The sequence below is a fragment of the Haliotis rufescens genome, unplaced genomic scaffold (assembly GCF_023055435.1).
Source record: "Haliotis rufescens isolate VD_foot unplaced genomic scaffold, xgHalRufe1.0.p SCAF_12, whole genome shotgun sequence".
Lineage (NCBI taxonomy): Eukaryota > Metazoa > Mollusca > Gastropoda > Lepetellida > Haliotidae > Haliotis > Haliotis rufescens.
This window is the reverse complement of record NW_025963802.1, coordinates 3,797,924-3,818,356: the sequence shown is the minus strand read 5'-3', so window position 1 is coordinate 3,818,356 and position 20,433 is coordinate 3,797,924. Positions and strand designations below refer to the sequence as shown.

Below are 20,433 nucleotides of genomic sequence, written 5' to 3'. Positions count from 1 at the left end.
TTGAAGTGTATATTTGCATAATGAATGCCCTTGCCCACAGATACTGTATCGACCAGGTCGAGCTTAACCGAACAAAGTGGATGGGTCTATTAAGCTTGTAAAACATTTGCATCTAGTTAGTCCATACAAAAAGACGAAAAACTCAAACATTGATCAGGAGCAATTTCGGATATTTATTGATGGCTGACTCAAACATGACGTTGTCATGGTGATCTGGACGCTGTTCATGTTGAACTTAAACCCTCGGAGATTGTTCAATGAACATATTTACAAAGGAATTCATTTCGACCCAGTAGATATTTCGGAAATTGGTATTCAAGTATATTGGAAAAAAGGACGAAGTGTGTCTTGGACATATTAGAGTTTTGAATTAACGTGACGGTGTTGTATGATGTATACATGGATGTCACCTATTGTAAGCGTAATTACGCTCAACGGGGCACCAAATGGGCTTTCCACGACTGAAATACCTCGACAACTAAATCTATCTCTATCTCACACTGAATATACACTACATGTGTTTTATTAATGTTTACCAGACCCAAGAGCATATAAAAGACAATAAATCCAATGCCATAATCTACGCCATGGTTGACGTAATACATACATTATTGAAGACTTAATACATATACTATTGTTGACGTAATATTACATTATTGAAGACTTAATACATATACCACTGTTGACGTAATACTACATTATTGTAGACTTAATACATATACCACTGTTGACGTAATACTACATTATGTAGAGGGGAATGTCCGAGTAACTCTCCATTCCTTAAAAATAATGGAGCAGAGAAACATTTTGTATTCGAATCCCATTCTAATACTCCCAAGAGTAGTAGAATCGAGGTACTGATTGCCTCAGCAACTCTCCATTCCTTAAACATAATGGAGTGCTTAAACAATAGAGTGACGTCACAAATTATTGTAGACTTAATGCATATACCATTGTTGACGTAACACTACATTATTGTACACTTAATACATATACCAGTGTTGACGTAATACTACATTATTGTAGACTTAATACATCTACCACTGTTGACGTAACACTACATCATTGTACACTTAATACATATACCATTGTTGACGTAACACTACATAATTGTAGAGTTAATACATATACCATTGTTGACGTAACACTACATTATTGTACACTTAATACATATACCATTGTTGACGTAACACTACATAATTGTAGACTTAATACATATACCATTGTTGACGTAACACTACATTATTGTACACTTAATACATATATCATTGTTGACTTAACACTACATTATTGTAGACTTAATACATATACAATTGTTGAAGTAATACTACATTATTGTAGACTTAATACATATATCATTGTTGACGTAACACATACATCATAGTAGACTTAATACCCCTGTGACGTTACACTACATTATTGAAGACTTAATACATATACCATTGTTGAAGTAATACTACATTATTGTAGACTTAATAAATATACCATTGTTGAAGTAATACTACATTATTGTAGACTTAATACATATATCATTGTTGACGTAACACATACATCATATTAGACTTAACACATATACCATTGTTGACGTAACACTACATTAATGTAGACTTAATACATATACCATTGTTGAAGTAATACTACATTATTGTAGACTTAATACATATATCATTGTTGACGTAACACATACATCATAGTAGGCTTAATACATATACCATTGTTGACGTAATAATACATCATTGTAGACTTTTTACATATACCATTGTTAGCTTAATACATATACCATTGTTGACTAAATACAGTCATTACAGAAGATGGTGACGTCGCACCAGGTATGCAGGTATCAGTTATAGATAACAAAGAGAGCATTGCATTCGTGCTTTGTTTCCTTCTGGTTTCAATAAACTCTTGTCAGACACTCATTTCGTAAAACCAACCTACTCTAATGATAATCTCATTTACAACTATTACAGAGATCAATAAACCTATATAGCAACCAAGGAAAATAAAAAATAAAAATAAAGATTTACATCAACCATCACAAAACATCGGCATGTGAAGTGATGGGTTTTGTTCATTAATTATTGAGAACGAATCTTAGGCGCCTCACAGAGTTCCTTATGTCGGTAGTTGAACATATAACAGCTCTTTAATGTAACAAAGAAAGCGAAATTTGTTCGTAAGGAATAATTTCTTTCACATGGCACCACTCATGTTGCACAATAACGTGTTGTACAAAAATTAAAAAATCACACCAATATCCCAGAAGAGGTCAACATACATATGGCAGGATTTTGACATGTCATCCCTGTTTAGAATCTGCGCCACGTCGATGTAATGATGCTTTTGATGATGCTAATTATAACAAAAACCTGACACTGTGGACCGTGTATTGAATCCTGTTAGGATTCTGAGTAAACAATGAAATCAGATCCATCCTTAATGTATGTTGACAACCGTGTTTGCTCCTCGTGTCAAATCAGCGTCATTAGTCGACTCGCCGATGTGAAGGAGCAGCACATCCGGCCTAACCCGTGATCATGTCGTAAACAAATATTGGAATATATGTTCAAATAATGGCACGTTGATCTATTCCTTAGCACCTTGAGTATTCCTTTGTAAATAGGAAACCTCCTTATGCAAGAATGATCCATATAATCACTTCGGGAGTCATTTCATTAGGGAAGACTAGGCGACACCCACATCAATGCTTGTAAAATGAATTGAATAATACAATGCATCCAGCCTCAGCTGTAGTTTAATAACACTGTCCGACACCAGGTCAAGTCATCAGCAAACAACATAATATTTAACATTTCCTCAGTGATGACAATACCGTCGTCAAACTTATTTTCTAAAGATATGACAAATTCATTTACAAATAAAGAATACAATATAGGACTGAGGGTACAACCCTATCTAGCTCAACAGGAGCTGTCAAAGTATTCAGTCAACTGTTGCTTTTACATTGCTGTGCATACCTTTTATAATATTGAAGAAATCTCCATGTGTATCATTTTGTAAAAGAATATGCATCAACTTGCACCTGTCAACCATATCAAATGCATTACGGAAGTCAATGAAGGCACATTATATGTTGTACCCTTTTTAACAATGTCTTGTCAAGATACAAATATTGTCAACGGTCGAATGGTCTTTCTTAAATCCATCCTATTATTCACCAATCAAACCTTGCAAATCGATATAACATTCTAAAGAAATACGTTACTCATCAGAAGTGAAATTCCTCTAAAGGTATTGAGATACATTTTACTTCCCTTCTTGTGGAGCGGCTTTATTATATCTGCGGACCATGATATGGGATTAACTAGAGGTTCCTGATAGCATCAACAACATCTTAATCTATGAAGTCACACAATAAATATCATCACTGCTAAGGAGTTAGCGCATACTTCCTCGCTATGGGATTTATGATAATCTAAAACTCCTGATGAAAAAAATTGTCCCCAGCTTGAAGATGATTTAAAAATTCTTTAAACTAATCAGCCCATGCTTCAGGTGCATTAGCAGACTCTACCGAACGACTCGTTATGTATCCAGAAGGATACTCAATTGTATCATTTGCTGCATCTTATATACTCTTAGTTATAAAAAAATAAAATTATTCGTCTGTTGATAATAACATTGGACATATTTCAAGATTCTATAATTTTCTAAATATTTTCAGTCTTTTCTATTTCTTTCACTTGGACTCCTCACACTCTAAATCAAACCATTCGGGCTGTCTTCTAGATAAATCATTACACTGTCATACTTTCATATCTCTGCCACACAATTGTAAAATAGGTTGTAATTTGTCCACTTTGCCAACATCAGAATACACATACTTTTGAAATCATCAAACATTACTATTAATGTTGCTTTAATCGTTTACTTATTTTTGGACAATCAATCTGTATTTACATCTTTTTTCTCACTACCCTAGCCTAGGATTGGTCGCTGACAAGCAAACTGAGAGGAAAAGACGACACACGACGGTAGATGATCCGATTAAGATCGTGATACAACATTAAAGTTTCTCACATGATCATAGAAACAAAAATGTGCACTGTAACCTGAAGCACCAACATATATAAAGACACCTTCATCTGAAATCTTCCATTTAGTACGTACAAACCAAACATTCATACATTCCCAGTAAATCTCTGCCATGACTGATCTACCTGATCTTTATTCTTGCATGTATATTTAGTAGGTGAATCATTCTCTCTGTTAGTTGCATCATCTATTGGTAAGTAATCAACGTTATCAAAACTGATACAGTTTAACTCGCCACCAGTACGAGTGTTGAAGTTTCCACAGATAATATATTCGCTGTCAGGATACTTATTTATTAGAACTGACAACCAGATTTCCACATTTTCAATACCATCGGTAACAGTATTCAGGGTTAAAATGAACACATCCCAATATAACCGTTAAATTTTGAATACTTGAGTCAAGAAACACACAGTCGACCCGCCCATCGTGCACTCTTTGAAAACACGAAGAAATATTAGCACCAATAAATGCTGCAACAAAATCTCCGCTGTCACGTCCAGCTTTCTTCACTTTGAGACGAACTGACTGACATGCAATAAAAGTTTCAAACGCATCTTTAAAATCGTCTATAGATCTAGCCCTTGTTTCAGTAAAGCAGGTTGTACAATGTTTACTTGTATATCTATAAAAGTCATCAATCTTTAGTTTGGAATGCACACAATTGACGCCAACACAACAAAGATGTCATCAATATCGTACGAGATGCACGAGTTCCCCGTGTCCGTGTGTTCATTCTGTTGGCCATGGTCACGGCCACGTCGCTATGACATACGATATAACATACGATCACTGAGCCCCGGAGCTGAAGAATCAAAGCTCTTCCCGTAGTCTCTAGCTGCAGGGACATAAATTCTCCCCTGTAACATCATCCAAACAGAGTTTGTGACCATTTATAAAGATATTCCGAGTTGTTGTTGAAAGTTGTATCCCTTCGCCCCTTGTTCTCTTGAGATGTGGCCATGGCTTTTTCCTCATTTCCCTAGTTTTACTGGAAAAATCCTATGAAACTCGGAAAATTGAACATAACTTGCTTTGATAACGCACCGACTTTGTCAACTCTTGCAACAAATTTGATGATGATTTGAGGTGAATCGTCATGGTTACGTTTTATACCAAGCATATGAACTTTGTTCAACTATGGTTTTTCAAGTTCTTTCTTAAAAATCTTCTAACCTTTGCCTTGGTTTCGTTCTGTTCTTCTTTTTCTTCCATGTCCATTCCGAATAGGATATAGCTATTTCGTCCAAAATAATTCTCACCTATCATGAGTTTATCTTGAAGTGCACAGATGGTATTGGCCTGTCCTATGACACGAATCTTTAAATCGCCGTTCTCCCTATGTATACTCTTTAACTTACTGTTTATACTTGCGTTGTTTTGGTCCACTGTGGTCTGTAGTCAGTGTTTCACTCATTGTCCAGACATTAGAGCTAAGTAACTGGAGTTTAGTGGACAGTGCTTTTATAGAGCCCTTCACACTTACATCTGATAACGTTTGGTCAACCAGATCTCGTAGTTAAGGTGTTTTCCCTAGTGTATCCGGTCCAGGGTTGAGTCTCCATACCAGATCAAACGTCAACATCTTTCGTGGCCCACGTGCGCACTAAGCACCTTTTGGGGAATGATACAACGTGCTTGTCACGAGGCAAAAGAATGGCACGGATCGTCAGGCGCTAAACTGCACGCTAACCAGTGCGACACATAACAAAAGAATGGCACGGATCGTCAGGCGCTAAACTGCACGTTAACCAGTGCGACACAAAACAAAAGAATGGCACGGATCGTCAGGCGCTAAACTGCACGTTAACCAGTGTGACACAAAACAAAAGAATGGCACGGATCGTCAGGCGCTAAACTGCACGCTAACCAGTGTGACACAAAACAAAAGAATGGCACGGAACGTCAGGCGCTACACTGCACGTTAACCAGTGTGACACAAAACAAAAGAATGGCACGGATCGTCAGGCGCTACACTGCAAGTTAACCAGTGTGACACAAAACAAAAGAATGGCACGGATCGTCAGGCGCTACACTGCACGTTAACCATTGTGACACAAAACAAAAGAATGGCACGGATCGTCAGGCGCTAAACTGCACGCTAACCAGTGTGACACATAGCAAAAGAATTGCACGGATCGTCAGGCGCTAAACTGCACGCTTACCAGTGTGACACATAACAAAAGAATGGCACGGATCGTCATCCGATAACCCGAAAGATAACCATCCGTCAAGGCATGTCATCCGTTGAATAAGAATGATACTGCATGTCGCCAGCTACGAAGGAATAACTTCGAACAATGACAAACTGTGGAACATTTCTATTAAGAGCGAAAATTGTATTATCTCGTTGTATTGTGTAAACCTAGTACCATCCACATAAAACCGTAAAACACTCACTTATAAAGAAATTAATATCCAACGTTGTTTGACACAACCGTGTCAGTACGCATCAGTAAAAATAAATTATATGTATTAAAAATGCAAATTGTGGTTTGACGTAGATCTGAATTGTAACATGTGTTAGTGTAATATGACCTGATGGCGCGAGCTGGCTAGAGGGATAATGGGGGAAATTGTATGATATGGTAATCCTTTATTCTACAATTCTACAATGGATTTACTTGTCACTCTAAGTTCAGCCACGGATGACAAGACGTTATTTTATTTCATACCAAAAATTGGTTTGCTTTTTTGTTGTTCAACACTGTAGTCAGCAATATTCCAGGTCTCAGTGGCCTATAAATTATTGATTCTGAACTAGACAATCCAGTGATCGATACCACGCTGTCGAGGTCTGATTACGCACTGTCAATCAAGTCACCGAGCCTGTTCACACGATCGAACAAGTCGCCTCTAATTACCAGCACAGGTCCCTGAGGACCATTGTTGCCCCGGCCTCCCTGTGGGGCAGCCATATGTAATACGACAGTTCGTAGGGCAGAACTAACATGCAGATAGGAGGCAAATGCCAACCTAGCATCAGACAAGGTATTAATACAAAACTAGAGCTGACGTGTTACATTGGTGGGAGTTAGTTGTCAGCCTAACATCAGACACTGATATCAATACAAAACTAGCACTGAAGAGACACATAGGGTTACATAGGTGGGCGGTAGATGTGAGCCTACCTTCAGACACTGATGTCAATGCAAAACTAGCACTGAAGAGACACATAGGGTTACATAGGTGGGCGGTAGATGTGAGCCTACCTTCAGACACTGATATCAATACAAAACTTGCACTGAAGAGACACATAGGGTTACATAGGTGGGCGGTAGATGTGAGCCTACCTTCAGACACTGATATCAATACAAAACTAGCACTGAAGAGACACATAGGGTTACATAGGTGGGCGGTAGATGTGAGCCTACCTTCAGACACTGATATCAATACAAAACTTGCACTGAAGAGACACATAGGGTTACATAGGTGGGCGGTAGATGTGAGCCTACCTTCAGACACTGATGTCAATGCAAAACTAGCACTGAAGAGACACATAGGGTTACATAGGTGGGCGGTAGATGTGAGCCTACCTTCAGACACTGATATCAATACAAAACTAGCACTGAAGAGACACATAGGGTTACATAGGTGGGCGGTAGATGTGAGCCTACCTTCAGACACTGATATCAATACAAAACTAGCACTGAAGAGACACATAGGGTTACATAGGTGGGCGGTAGATGTGAGCCTACCTTCAGACACTGATATCAATACAAAACTTGCACTGAAGAGACACATAGGGTTACATAGGTGGGCGGTAGATGTGAGCCTACCTTCAGACACTGATGTCAATGCAAAACTTGCGCTGAAGAGACACATAGGGTTACATAGGTGGGCGGTAGATGTGAGCCTACCTTCAGACACTGATGTCAATGCAAAACTTGCGCTGAAGAGACACATAGGGTTACATAGGTGGGCGGTAGATTGAGCCTACCTTCAGACACTGATGTCAATGCAAAACTTGCGCTGAAGAGACACATAGGGTTACATAGGTGGGCGGTAGATGTGAGCCTACCTTCAGACACTGATGTCAATGCAAAACTTGAGCTGAAGAGACACATAGGGTTACATAGGTGGGCGGTAGATGTGAGCCTACCTTCAGACACTGATGTCAATGCAAAACTTGCGCTGAAGAGACACATAGGGTTACATAGGTGGGCGGTAGATGTGAGCCTACCTTCAGACACTGATGTCAATGCAAAACTAGCACTGAAGAGACACATAGGGTTACATAGGTGGGAGGTAGATGTGAGCCTACCTTCAGACACTGATGTCAATGCAAAACTTGCGCTGAAGAGACACATAGGGTTACATAGGTGGGCGGTAGATGTGAGCCTACCTTCAGACACTGATGTCAATGCAAAACTAGCACTGAAGAGACACATAGGGTTACATAGGTGGGAGGTAGTTGTCAGCCTTACATCGGCTACTGATGTCAATACAAAACTAGAAGTGAAGGGATACAAAGGGTAACATAGGTGGGAGGTAGATGTCAGCCTAACATCAGACACTAATATCAATACAAAACTAGAACTGAAGGGATACATAGTGTTACATGTGACACTGTTATCACAAAACCAGCGCTGACGTTTATGCATAGGTTCGAGATAGTTGTCAGCCTAACATTACAGTTCATAACATTCGTTATTTGTTAATGGTTAATGTAATCTTTATTCGAATGTTTCGTGTCGTCTCTCATTGGATGGTAGTGGAACAAATCAATGCGAGCCGCCGTTCCTCCACAGTCCACAAACACCAGGCTGACATCGCTAATGGCCACCGCTTATTTAAGCAAACAATACAATCATTTCCCTAGCACATGGTCAATAGAGGAACAGCTTTGCATCCGGTCAGAAAGTAGGCAAGGAAGGAGGTTGAGTAAGGTGTTAACAGAACCATTTTTAACGACCAAAATGACGAAGGCAACTGTAGCTTACAGGTATAAATCAATAAAGGCAAACCAACACTACGTGCATTATATAACACATATATCTGGACTTATTGATCTGGTTATTCCTCACACAGGAACCGGCAGTTTAACATTCGTTTGGCGGTTGTTGTTTTATGTCATTTATTTCACAAAACATTATTTCAGGACAACAAAAGCCAGTGAACAATTATTTATTATAATTCAAACCTGAGGCAAAAAGATTTGTTTTCATAATCTGAAATTGCTGACTCGTCTGCATAAGAAAGGGACACGATGACTCGATGGCACGATTGCACGAGGCCAAGAAGGGGAGTTGTCTGGCTAAGGTGCTGTATTGCGCTATGCAGAAACGTGTCACTTGACAGCGACAAGATCCGCTGATCATGACTTGGAATCCTGGATTAGTTTTGATTTTGATTCTTGGGTTGTCGGTAAAACACTGCAAGTGTCGGCAAAGTGGTAAGCGTGTGGCGAACTACATTGGTGTGGACTTTTTCTCTCCTTACGCTGACACCCTCAAACAAATGAAATACTAATGTGGTGTAAAAACAAACTCAACTGGCTGTTCTTTCAATAACATTCCATGTACTACGCGCGTTCCTCTTGTAGCTTCTGTGCCAGCTGGTTATCATTGCTATAGATCTGATGACACTGATCACCACAGGCACTTTCAATCTTCACAGTACATATGTTGGGTGAACAGCAATGGTACAGCTGATAGATTAGTGTACATTCACTCTACTCTACAGTGACACATGTAGAGCATGCAGATGTCGTGTTGAACATCAACACTACAAGATGGACATTTGTACATTTACATCACGTTACAGAAACACATGTAGAACTAGCAGGTGCAGTGTTGAACACCAACACTACAATAGATGGACATTTGTACATTTACACCATGTTACAGAAACACATGTAGAATTAGCAGATGTCGTGTTGGACAACAACGCTACATCAGATAGACATTTGCACATTGACACATTGTTACAGAAACATATATAGATCAAGCAGATGTTGTGTTGGACAACAACGCAACAACAGACATACATTTGTTCGTTCACACAATGTTGAGAAACATATATAGAATAAGATGTCGTGTTGGACAACAACGCTACAACAGACAGACATTTGTACATTCACACAATGTTGAGAAACATAATATAGAATAAGATGTCGTGTTGGACAACAACGCTACAGCAGACAGACATTTGTACATTCACACAATGTTGAGAAACATATATAGAATAAGATGTCGTGTTGGACAACAACGCTACAACAGACAGACATTGTACATTGTACATACGTTACAGAAACATATAGATCAAGGAGATGTCGTGTTGGACAACAACGCTACAACAGACAGACATTGTACATTGTACATACGTTACAGAAACATATAGATCAAGGAGATGTCGTGTTGGACAACAACGCTACAACAGACAGACATTGTACATTGTACATACGTTACAGAAACATATAGATCAAGGAGATGTCGTGTTGGACAACCCCGCTACAGCAGACAGACATTGTACATTGTACATACGTTACAGAAACATATAGATCAAGGAGATGTCGTGTTGGACAACCCCGCTACAGCAGACAGACATTGTACATTGTACATACGTTACAGAAACATATAGATCAAGGAGATGTCGTGTTGGACAACACCGCTACAGCAGACAGACATTGTACATTGTACATACGTTACAGAAACATATAGATCAAGGAGATGTCGTGTTGGACAACCCCGCTACAGCAGACAGACATTGTACATTGTACATACGTTACAGAAACATATAGATCAAGGAGATGTCGTGTTGGACAACAACGCTACAACAGACAGACATTGTACATTGTACATACGTTACAGAAACATATAGATCAAGGAGATGTCGTGTTGGACAACCCCGCTACAGCAGACAGACATTGTACATTGTACATACGTTACAGAAACATATAGATCAAGGAGATGTCGTGTTGGACAACACCGCTACAGCAGACAGACATTGTACATTGTACATACGTTACAGAAACATATAGATCAAGGAGATGTCGTGTTGGACAACCCCGCTACAGCAAACAGACATTGTACATTGTACATACGTTACAGAAACATATAGATCAAGGAGATGTCGTGTTGGACAACCCCGCTACAGCAGACAGACATTGTACATTGTACATACGTTACAGAAACATATATAGATCAAGGAGATGTCGTGTTGGACAACACCGCTACAGCAGACAGACATTTTACATTGTACATACGTTACAGAAACATATAGATCAAGGAGATGTCGTGTTGGACAACACCGCTACAGCAGACAGACATTGTACATTGTACATACGTTACAGAAACATATAGATCAAGGAGATGTCGTGTTGGACAACACCGCTACAGCAGACAGACATTGTACATTGTACATACGTTACAGAAACATATAGATCAAGGAGATGTCGTGTTGGACAACACCGCTACAGCAGACAGACATTGTACATTGTACATACGTTACAGAAACATATAGATCAAGGAGATGTCGTGTTGGACAACACCGCTACAGCAGACAGACATTGTACATTGTACATACGTTACAGAAACATATAGATCAAGGAGATGTCGTGTTGGACAACCCCGCTACAGCAGACAGACATTGTACATTGTACATACGTTACAGAAACATATAGATCAAGGAGATGTCGTGTTGGACAACACCGCTACAGCAGACAGACATTGTACATTGTACATACGTTACAGAAACATATAGAACGAGCAGATGTCGTGTTGATCAACAACACTACAATCTTGGTGTGCATGTCATTAACGCAATTAGCAAAGATATATCTCTTTTGAAGTATCACTTGACGAAGATAAATCTAATTTTGGCCCCATTATTCTACCTGTATAAACAGAAATAATATGCTGCCTAACGATTGTCATACAGTGTAACAATTATGTATGGGGAATTAGCCGAAGATCCTTTTCTATGTTATTGCCGCCGGAGCTTTACCATATTTTGATTTGTGCAACAAACGGAATGGACTGATGTAGGCACTTCAGCAGATGGGGTGCGGCCTAGGCCTGGGGCTGTATCAAGCTACGCCTCCACGCTCACTCTTCCTGTTGTGTCAGCTATGAAATAAACTATGCTTCAGACCAGAGATGGCTGTGCTATTTGAAAAAAGTGAAGCCAAGTTTACCTGATAATTAAAGTGGATCATATGATTAAAGATTGTATTTGACCGTTTTGATTTAAATATAGAATTTTTCTTGTCTGTTGACAAAATACAGCATATCATGGTAAGACTTACTAGGAACATCAATTAGAAAATTTAATAACGATGGCTTTCGCAATTTATTTAGACATTGTGTTTTGAAATGTCAATTGCATTAAGAGTGAGTGAGTGAGTGAGTGAGTGAGTGGTTGAGTGATTGAGTGATTGAGTGAGTGAGTGAGTCTGACAGTATTCCAGGTATCACGGCGTGCCATCTTTATGAAGGAGCTAAGCCCGAAGTGAAGCAGGTCTTAGACCTTTTTCCATTTCGGTGAAACCCACGAGTACGGGTATGGTGCTGACAAACCTAAAAACATAATCAGGGCGAACCGGGAATCGAACTCACGATCATAGCGTTCTGGTGCCTTAGACGACTGGGCCACCCATGTCCTTGCATCAAGAAGGAAATTAGTTTCTTTTGCGGCTAGTTTATGGTGCAGAGAGTGTAGGTACTAAGTGTTTGTAAGTCCTCGTTCCCATCTATAGAGACAGCCAGTAAACGACAGTATAAGACGTCAACGCCACAGAATAATCAGTCTAGATAACCCACCGAAACAGATTCCATTGCAAAAATAGCGAAATAACGAAATTATATGAAAATGATCAATGAAAATCAGGGATCACACCAGGTGTTTGCGGAAAGGGTAAACATGTCTAGGTAAGTGAGTGAGTGAGTATGGTTTTACGCCTATTTTAGCAATTTTCCAGCAATATCACGGCGGGGGACACCAGAAATGGGCTTCACACATTGTACCCATGTCGGGATTCGAACCCGGGTCTTCGGCGTGACGAGCGAACGCTGTAACCACTAGGCTACCCGACCGCCCCCATGTCTATGTAAGCACCCGTCACCCTTACAATTTATATAAAAAGTATTGTTTGTTTGTTGACTTACGCCGCACAGCAAAACCACTGCCATGCGACGGCGGTCTGTAAACAAACCAGACGATGAAGTGATGTTCAAGAAAATCCATTGACACGATAGTCCATTTGCTGATTTTGTTGAAACTAAAAACGATACGTTTTGAATTATGTCTGCTATGTGCAAGTGAAGAGATTCATTGTTCATTAGTAGTGTGACTTGTTCTTGTATTACTACCAGTGCATATATCTTTGCGATAAAGCAATATTTAACAAACCTTTCCATTAGCAAGGGTAATGCAGCCCTATGTAACATAACCCTATGTACACACATGTCTTTTCCTTTGTATTGATTTTAATGTCTTTGTAGCAATAATTTGAGAAAGAAATTATCAACTGTAAAGGTCAAGCTGGTGACTAGGTGTTGTAATAGGTCAGGTAATGGAATCAGATGGGCAGGCTCGGTGACTTGGTTCATTGCTTGCCACTCGATAACTTAGAGGAAGCCGAAACACAGCTGAAATAGTGCTGTGTGCGACTTTGAACACAGACACAGACACAGACACAGGCACACAGGCACACAGACACACACACAGACACACACACACACACACACACACACACACACACACACACACACACACACACACACACACACACACACACCGAACAAATGACTCGGACTATTATACTGCGACCTCTACAGTCCGGTCACTCCGTAGACGATTTGATGACATAAAATATGATGTAACCAGTACCGGGTAGACAGATACATATTGTATGAAATACAGCCGAAATACAGCTGAAATAGTGCTGTGTGCGACTCTGAAACACACACACGCACGCACGCACGCACGCACGCACGCACGCACGCACGCACGCACGCACGCACGCACGCACAAATGACTCGGAATATTATAGTGCGACCTCTACAGTCCGGTCACTCCGTAGACGATATGATGACATAAAATATGATGTAACCAGTACCGGGTAGACAGATATATGGTATGTAATACATCGCGTGTGTGAGTGCGTGTGTGTGTGTATGTGTGTGCGTTTGTGTATGTGTGTTTGTGCCTGCGTGCGTGCGTGTGTGTGTGTCTCTCTGTGTGTGTGTGTGTGTGTGTGTGTGTGTGTGGGTTGAGACTGGATATTTTATTCAGCTACAGCTATAATACCAGGTTGTCTGTATAATTAAGACCATGAACCTGAATATTTTTTACACAAAAACACATCTTGTTACAATACATTTGTGTGGCAGACAGTTTTTCTTTTTCTTAGTTCTGAAGTTTAAGTTTCAGTATTGAAGTAGACGAAATAATAATGTAGGATTTAAAAGTTAATGACAGCATATTCATCTGAAAGTCGATCGTTAGTTCTATTGGGGTTGCGTCGTTGATCATCGTTGTCCCATATTTTCACAACCCCTTGTCACGATATTAAATATTTATAAGCATCGTTCACAACATCGATTGCTAAGCGTACATCGAACATCTGACCATTGGACTGAGCCATTGTCATGATCTTGATATTTAAGAATATTCTGGATAAACGAAACGAATGTGTGTTTGATAACAACAACCTTTGAAAACATGAATAACATTCAGCAATAATTAATCAATAAAAATGATATTATTAACGATGATAATAGATGTTATCAATAGCATCAATGGAAGGAACAGTGATACTTGTTCTCATGTATCGTTCTCTACATCCCTGTTACGTTAATATAAATTTTCAATGCAAGAGAATAACCAGCCCGGATTTTCTGCCGAAACAGATTTAACTTGGCGTAAAGGACAAGCAGCTGTGGAAATTATATGAATGGACCACTGAAAATCAATGATGACACCAGGTGTTCGCGAAAAGGGTAGGCATGTCCTGCCCTATCGGTACCACCCGCCAAGGTATCTATTTCTTGCCTGATGCAGCAGCTCAGTACGCATGCCAGCCGGTAAACAAACCAGACAATCAAGTGATTGATGAATCAGAAATCCAGTGACCCGAGAGTACCATTACTGATTTTGTTGAAACTAATAAAAAAGGTTGATATTGAATCACTTCTCCTGTATACAAGTGCAGAGATTTTGCTGCTTATAAGTAAAGAAAAACGTTAAGAAATATATTCCTTTTGCAAAACAGTTGGGCGAAGTTTTTAAACTCAAAACGCAGGACGTGACAACCCTGATCAGCAGATCCGTGTGAATATATTTTGCAGTCTCAAATCCTTTGGGAACAGAATACCCAAGCTTACTATTAATAACCTCGTCAGCTGACACCCCGAAAATTCGGTCCCTTCCGAAAGTTGTATTCTTGAAACGTCAACATATTTACCCCATGCCCTTAATTAGTTAATACAGCCATTTCAAGGTAAATTAGAGGATTTCACGTGGAAAGGCATTGCCACGATTAACATTGTTTTGCCGTTCATCATTTTTCGTCCTAGAAGAAGGTGTTTGTATGCGTGCACATCGGGTGTAGTGTTGCCTTCAGTCCATGTTCGCCGTCCCTGGGCTCCAGGTATGTAGTCAGTGCCATCACAAATGATAAGCTACTGTCCCCAATATGTGTCTACTGAACCAATCAGCACCAATCTTCGCATTCCCAATACCATAAAAATTACAGTTTACATATAATTCAGCATGATATTTTGTTTAATCTCGACTGGTAATAAACTGATCACAGAATGTTAAGATCCGAGCCGTACACCACAACAAAATGTACATCATAGTTATGAATAATGTATGTACATCTTATATAATTATATATATTATATAAGTATATATGAAGAACTTACCTATTGTTGGTCTGTCGGTAGCAGCACCGTTGCCTCCATGGGGTAGAATAACAAATACGACCACAACGAGTACCAAGGCTGCCGTCGTGAACGTCGCCATGTCGGTATTCCTGCCTACCTGAGTGAAGGCTGTGGCCGTGTTCTACCTGTCCTGTGGTATATCAACACTAACTAGATCGATACATTCAAACAAGGGCCGTGTGACGCAGATCAGCACATCAGCCAACTGAATTATTTACCACGGGACGGACACGAATCCGTCTGCTGCATGACAAGCAATGTGAGGAGCTGAACGCTCAGTACCAATTAGCACATTCATTATAAGCTCCTTGCACGGGTAGGAAACAAATACCTGTCAGTCAACACAGTTGTTTAATCAGATGCAAGTTGCCAGTGTTCATTGTCGTTGCGGTCTCCGCTGTACAGATGCGGGAGAAATCAATGATGTACGCGTATGGAATTCTACCTATGGAGGTTTGATTATTGGAGGAAAATCATTTTTATGTTTGGTAATATGTCGGTGGTATTGATTCAACAGACTTCACAGTTCTTACTGTCATGTGCTGAGACCTATAGATCCATATATGATTTGCAACTCAAGTGACAGGTACATTAGTAGTGTGTTATCTCAACCCGGCATTAATTTGTTGTTTCTTACTTTAATCATGGGATATCATTTATTTATTTATTTATTAACATTACAGGGTTATTCAACCCTAACCGTGTTATGAGGTGGGTGAGGTGAAATGGGGTTTAACGTCGCGTCCAAGATTATTGCACTTATACAGCGACGTGCATGTACGTGTGTGTGTTTGTGTGGCTGCTTGTACTAGTCCGGACTGATGCCGATTTATAGTGCTAGCTCACTGAGATACCATGCCGCAGTTTAACATGAATACCCCACTCAGACACAGTATAATGACTCCGAGCCAACCAGTCCTTGTTTTAGCCCCTTAATGCCGAGCGCCAGACAGGGTAACAACAAGTACCATCTTTTAATATCTTTTGGTATGACGCGGTTGGGGATCAAACCCCGGACCTTCTGCTCTCCGGGCGGACGCTCTACCACTAGACCACGGAGGCAGTCTACCCGTGTTATGACACTGAATCAGTCAGACCGTAAGACAATTTCAAATATACAGTGAACTACGGTTATAACGAACACGCTTATAATGAACTGACGGATATAACGAACTATGTTTTTGATCCTGTCTATTTGCTGTATATATTCCCCACATTTGCTTATAACGAACTACGGTTATAACAAATTAAAATAAGTGGTCTCTTTGAGTTCGTTATAACCGTAGTTTACTGTACAAAGACAATAATTAACGGGTGTGTTGGTCATGTTGAGCGGTCGTATTGAACAGCCGAAAACGTTTTTCATGATCGTCCAGGAAAAGTCCAGGGTATTCGTGTATGTCTACGTACATGTAACATATGTTATCGTGTTTTTTTCAGGCGTACAATTGACTTGCCTTTGCATGTATTTGTGAAGGGTGCCACCGGTGGGGCAGGATACGCTCATCTTTTCGCGAACACCTGGTATCATCACTATTTGATAGTGATTCATGATCACATGCTTATGATATTGTCGGAATCGTACAATCGACTCTGCTTTGAGCAGAGATTTCTTATGAATATGGAAAGGGTTTTGTCGCTTTTATCATAGAACGTTTTTGTTATGTCATTGACCGTGGCCTATTTAACGTCATGTGCTATCGTCTATATGATGTCATGTACCAGCGTATATGTGTTATTGACCATCTTCTATAAGATGTAATTGATTTTCGATCGTCTGTATAATGTCATTGACCTTCGTCTATATAATGTCATTGACCATAGTCAATATAACGTCATTGACAATCGTCTGTATAATGGCATTGAACCTCGTCTATATAATGTAATTAACCATCGTCTATTTAATGTCATTGACTATCGTCTGTGTAATGGCATTGAACCTCGTATATATAACGTTATTGGCCATCGTCTGTATAATGCCATTTAACATCATCTTTATAAAGGCTTTGACCATCGTCTATATAATATCATTGACCATCGTCTTTGTAATGGCATCGACCATCGTCTGTATAATGCCATTGATCATCGTCTGCATAATGGAATTGACCATCGTTTGTATAATGTCATTGACCATCGTTTGTATAATGGCATTGACCATCGACTATATAATGGCATTGACAATCGTCTATATTATGTCACTGACCATCGTTTGTATAATTGTGTTGTCCCATCGTCTATGTAATGGCATTGACCATCGTCTATGTAATGGCACTGACCATCGTCTATATAATGTCATTGACCATCGACTATGTCATGCCATTGACCATCGTCTGTATATTTCCATTGACCAACGTCTGTATAATGCCACTGACCATCGTTTGTATAATGGCATTGACCATCGTCTATATAATGGCATGACCATCGTCTTTATTATGTGATTGACCATCGTCTAAGTAATGGCATTGACCATCGTTTGTATAATGGCATTGACCCATCGTCTACATATTGGCATTGACCATCGTCTATGTTATGTCATTGACCATCGTCTGTATAATTGCATTGACCATCGTCCGTATAATGGCATTGACCATCGACTATGTCATGCCATTGACCAACGTCTGTATAATGCCATTGACAATCGTCTGTATAATGGCATTGACCATCGTCTATGTAATGGCATTGACCATCGTCTATATTATGCCATTGACCAACGTCTGTATAATGGCATTGGCCATCGTCTTTGTAATGGCATTGACCATCGTCAATATATATTGCCATTGACCATCATCTGTATAATGTCATTGACCATCGTCTGTATAATGGCATTGACCATCGTCTATGTAATGGCATTGACCCTAGGCAATATTATGTCACTGACCATCGTCTGTGTAGGGGGCACGGGTGGCCCAGTCGTCTAAGGCGCCGCGATTCGCTGTGCAGAGTCGCGTCCCTTGGGCACGCCAGAAACCTATGATTGTGGGTTCGAATCCCGGTTCGCCCCGATTATGTTTCTAGGTTTGTCAGCACCATACCCGTGCTCGTGGGTTTCACCGAAGTGGTAAACGTCTGAGACCTGCATCACTTCGGGCTTTCCTCCCACATTAAGCTGACACGCCGTGATATAACTGGAATACTGTTAAAAGCGGCGTTAAACCCAACTCACTCACTCACTCGTCTGTGTAATTTCATTAACCATCATCTGTATAATGTCATTGACCATCGTCTATGTTAAGTCATTGACCATCAGCTATGTTAAGTCATTGACCATCGTCTGTATAATGGCAAGGTCCTGTTGGATATCTGTCCATATCTGCTTGAGCATGTTTCGAAGTTCCTGGAGTGTCTGTGGAACACGTGGTTGACGGTCGAAGGCGCCGATCCATCTCATCCCACATGTGCTCGATTGGAGAGAGATCAGGGGAGCGAGCCGGCCAGGGAATGACATTCACGTTGTTTTGCTGAAGAGAATCCTGAACAAGTCGAGCAATATGAGTCCGAGCGTTGTCATGTTGAAAGGTAATGCCTGGGCTATGACGACGCAAAAACGGTAGAACAACAGGGTCGATGATCTCGTCGCGGTAGCGCTGTCCATTGAGATTTCCCCTTACCACTATCAAACGGGTCCTCTGTCTTGCTGTAATCCCATACCATAACGCTGCCGCCCCAGAACCGATCTTCTTCCATGACGCAATGAATGACGTAACGTTCACCTCGACGTCGGTACAATCGAATCCGTCCATCGCTGTGGCTGAGGTGAAAACGAGACTCGTCAGTGAATAGAACTTGTCCCCACTGCATGGCCGTCCAGCGTGGACGCTGTCTGCACCACTGTAGACGTGCTTGACGGTAGTTTCCTGTCAAAATGGGACGTCTGGCGGGTTTTCCTGGCGACAATCCCTGCACATCTGAGGCGAAGACGTACGGCTTGCGAAGATATTCGGCGAAGGCCAGGGATGCTTCATGCAGTCACTGTTGCTGGCTGGAATCGATTTCGTAGGTGTGTTATTCGAATCCAGTTGTCTTGTCGATTATTGGTTACGCGTGGCCTGCCACTCCGAGGATGGTCTCTGACTGCATTCGTCTATTGCCAACGTTGCCATAAACACCAAATGGTGTTTCTGTGGACGTTAAATTGTCTTGCAGCATCACGTTGACTCGATCCTGCATACCAGACGCTCATTTTCGGACAGGCGTGGCATTGCGTAATGTTGAATAATTGCGTAATTTTGTTGTTTTTCTGAGTGGTTGTTGTCAGCACGATGCTAAACAATGCATATGGAATCCCGTTAACGCACATGTTTTTATACCCATTCTTGGGTAGTGAAATGCATGGGGCTTGCAAGAAGTCAACTTTTGCATGGAATGCATGCTTTTCTGTAGCAGTTGCGTTTTTGTGACTTGATTCCATACATGTACTACAATATTGAAAAACAAATTTTACTTGTTTGAAAAATACACTAAAATAATGGTGTCAGTGGAACTTTTG

General features: G+C 40.4%; 1 protein-coding gene across 1 annotated transcript in view; it reads right to left on the bottom strand.

The window, feature by feature from the left end:
* The window catches only part of LOC124138075 (ionotropic receptor 25a-like), a 56,922-nt gene extending 40,746 nt beyond the window's left edge, over positions 1-16,176 (bottom strand). The window contains exon 1 of the mRNA XM_046504594.2: positions 15,927-16,176. Within this exon, the coding sequence (XP_046360550.1) occupies positions 15,927-16,026 (100 nt within the window). The 5' untranslated portion in view covers positions 16,027-16,176. The remainder of the gene's footprint in view (positions 1-15,926) is intronic.
* Between the last annotated feature and the right edge of the window lie 4,257 nt (positions 16,177-20,433).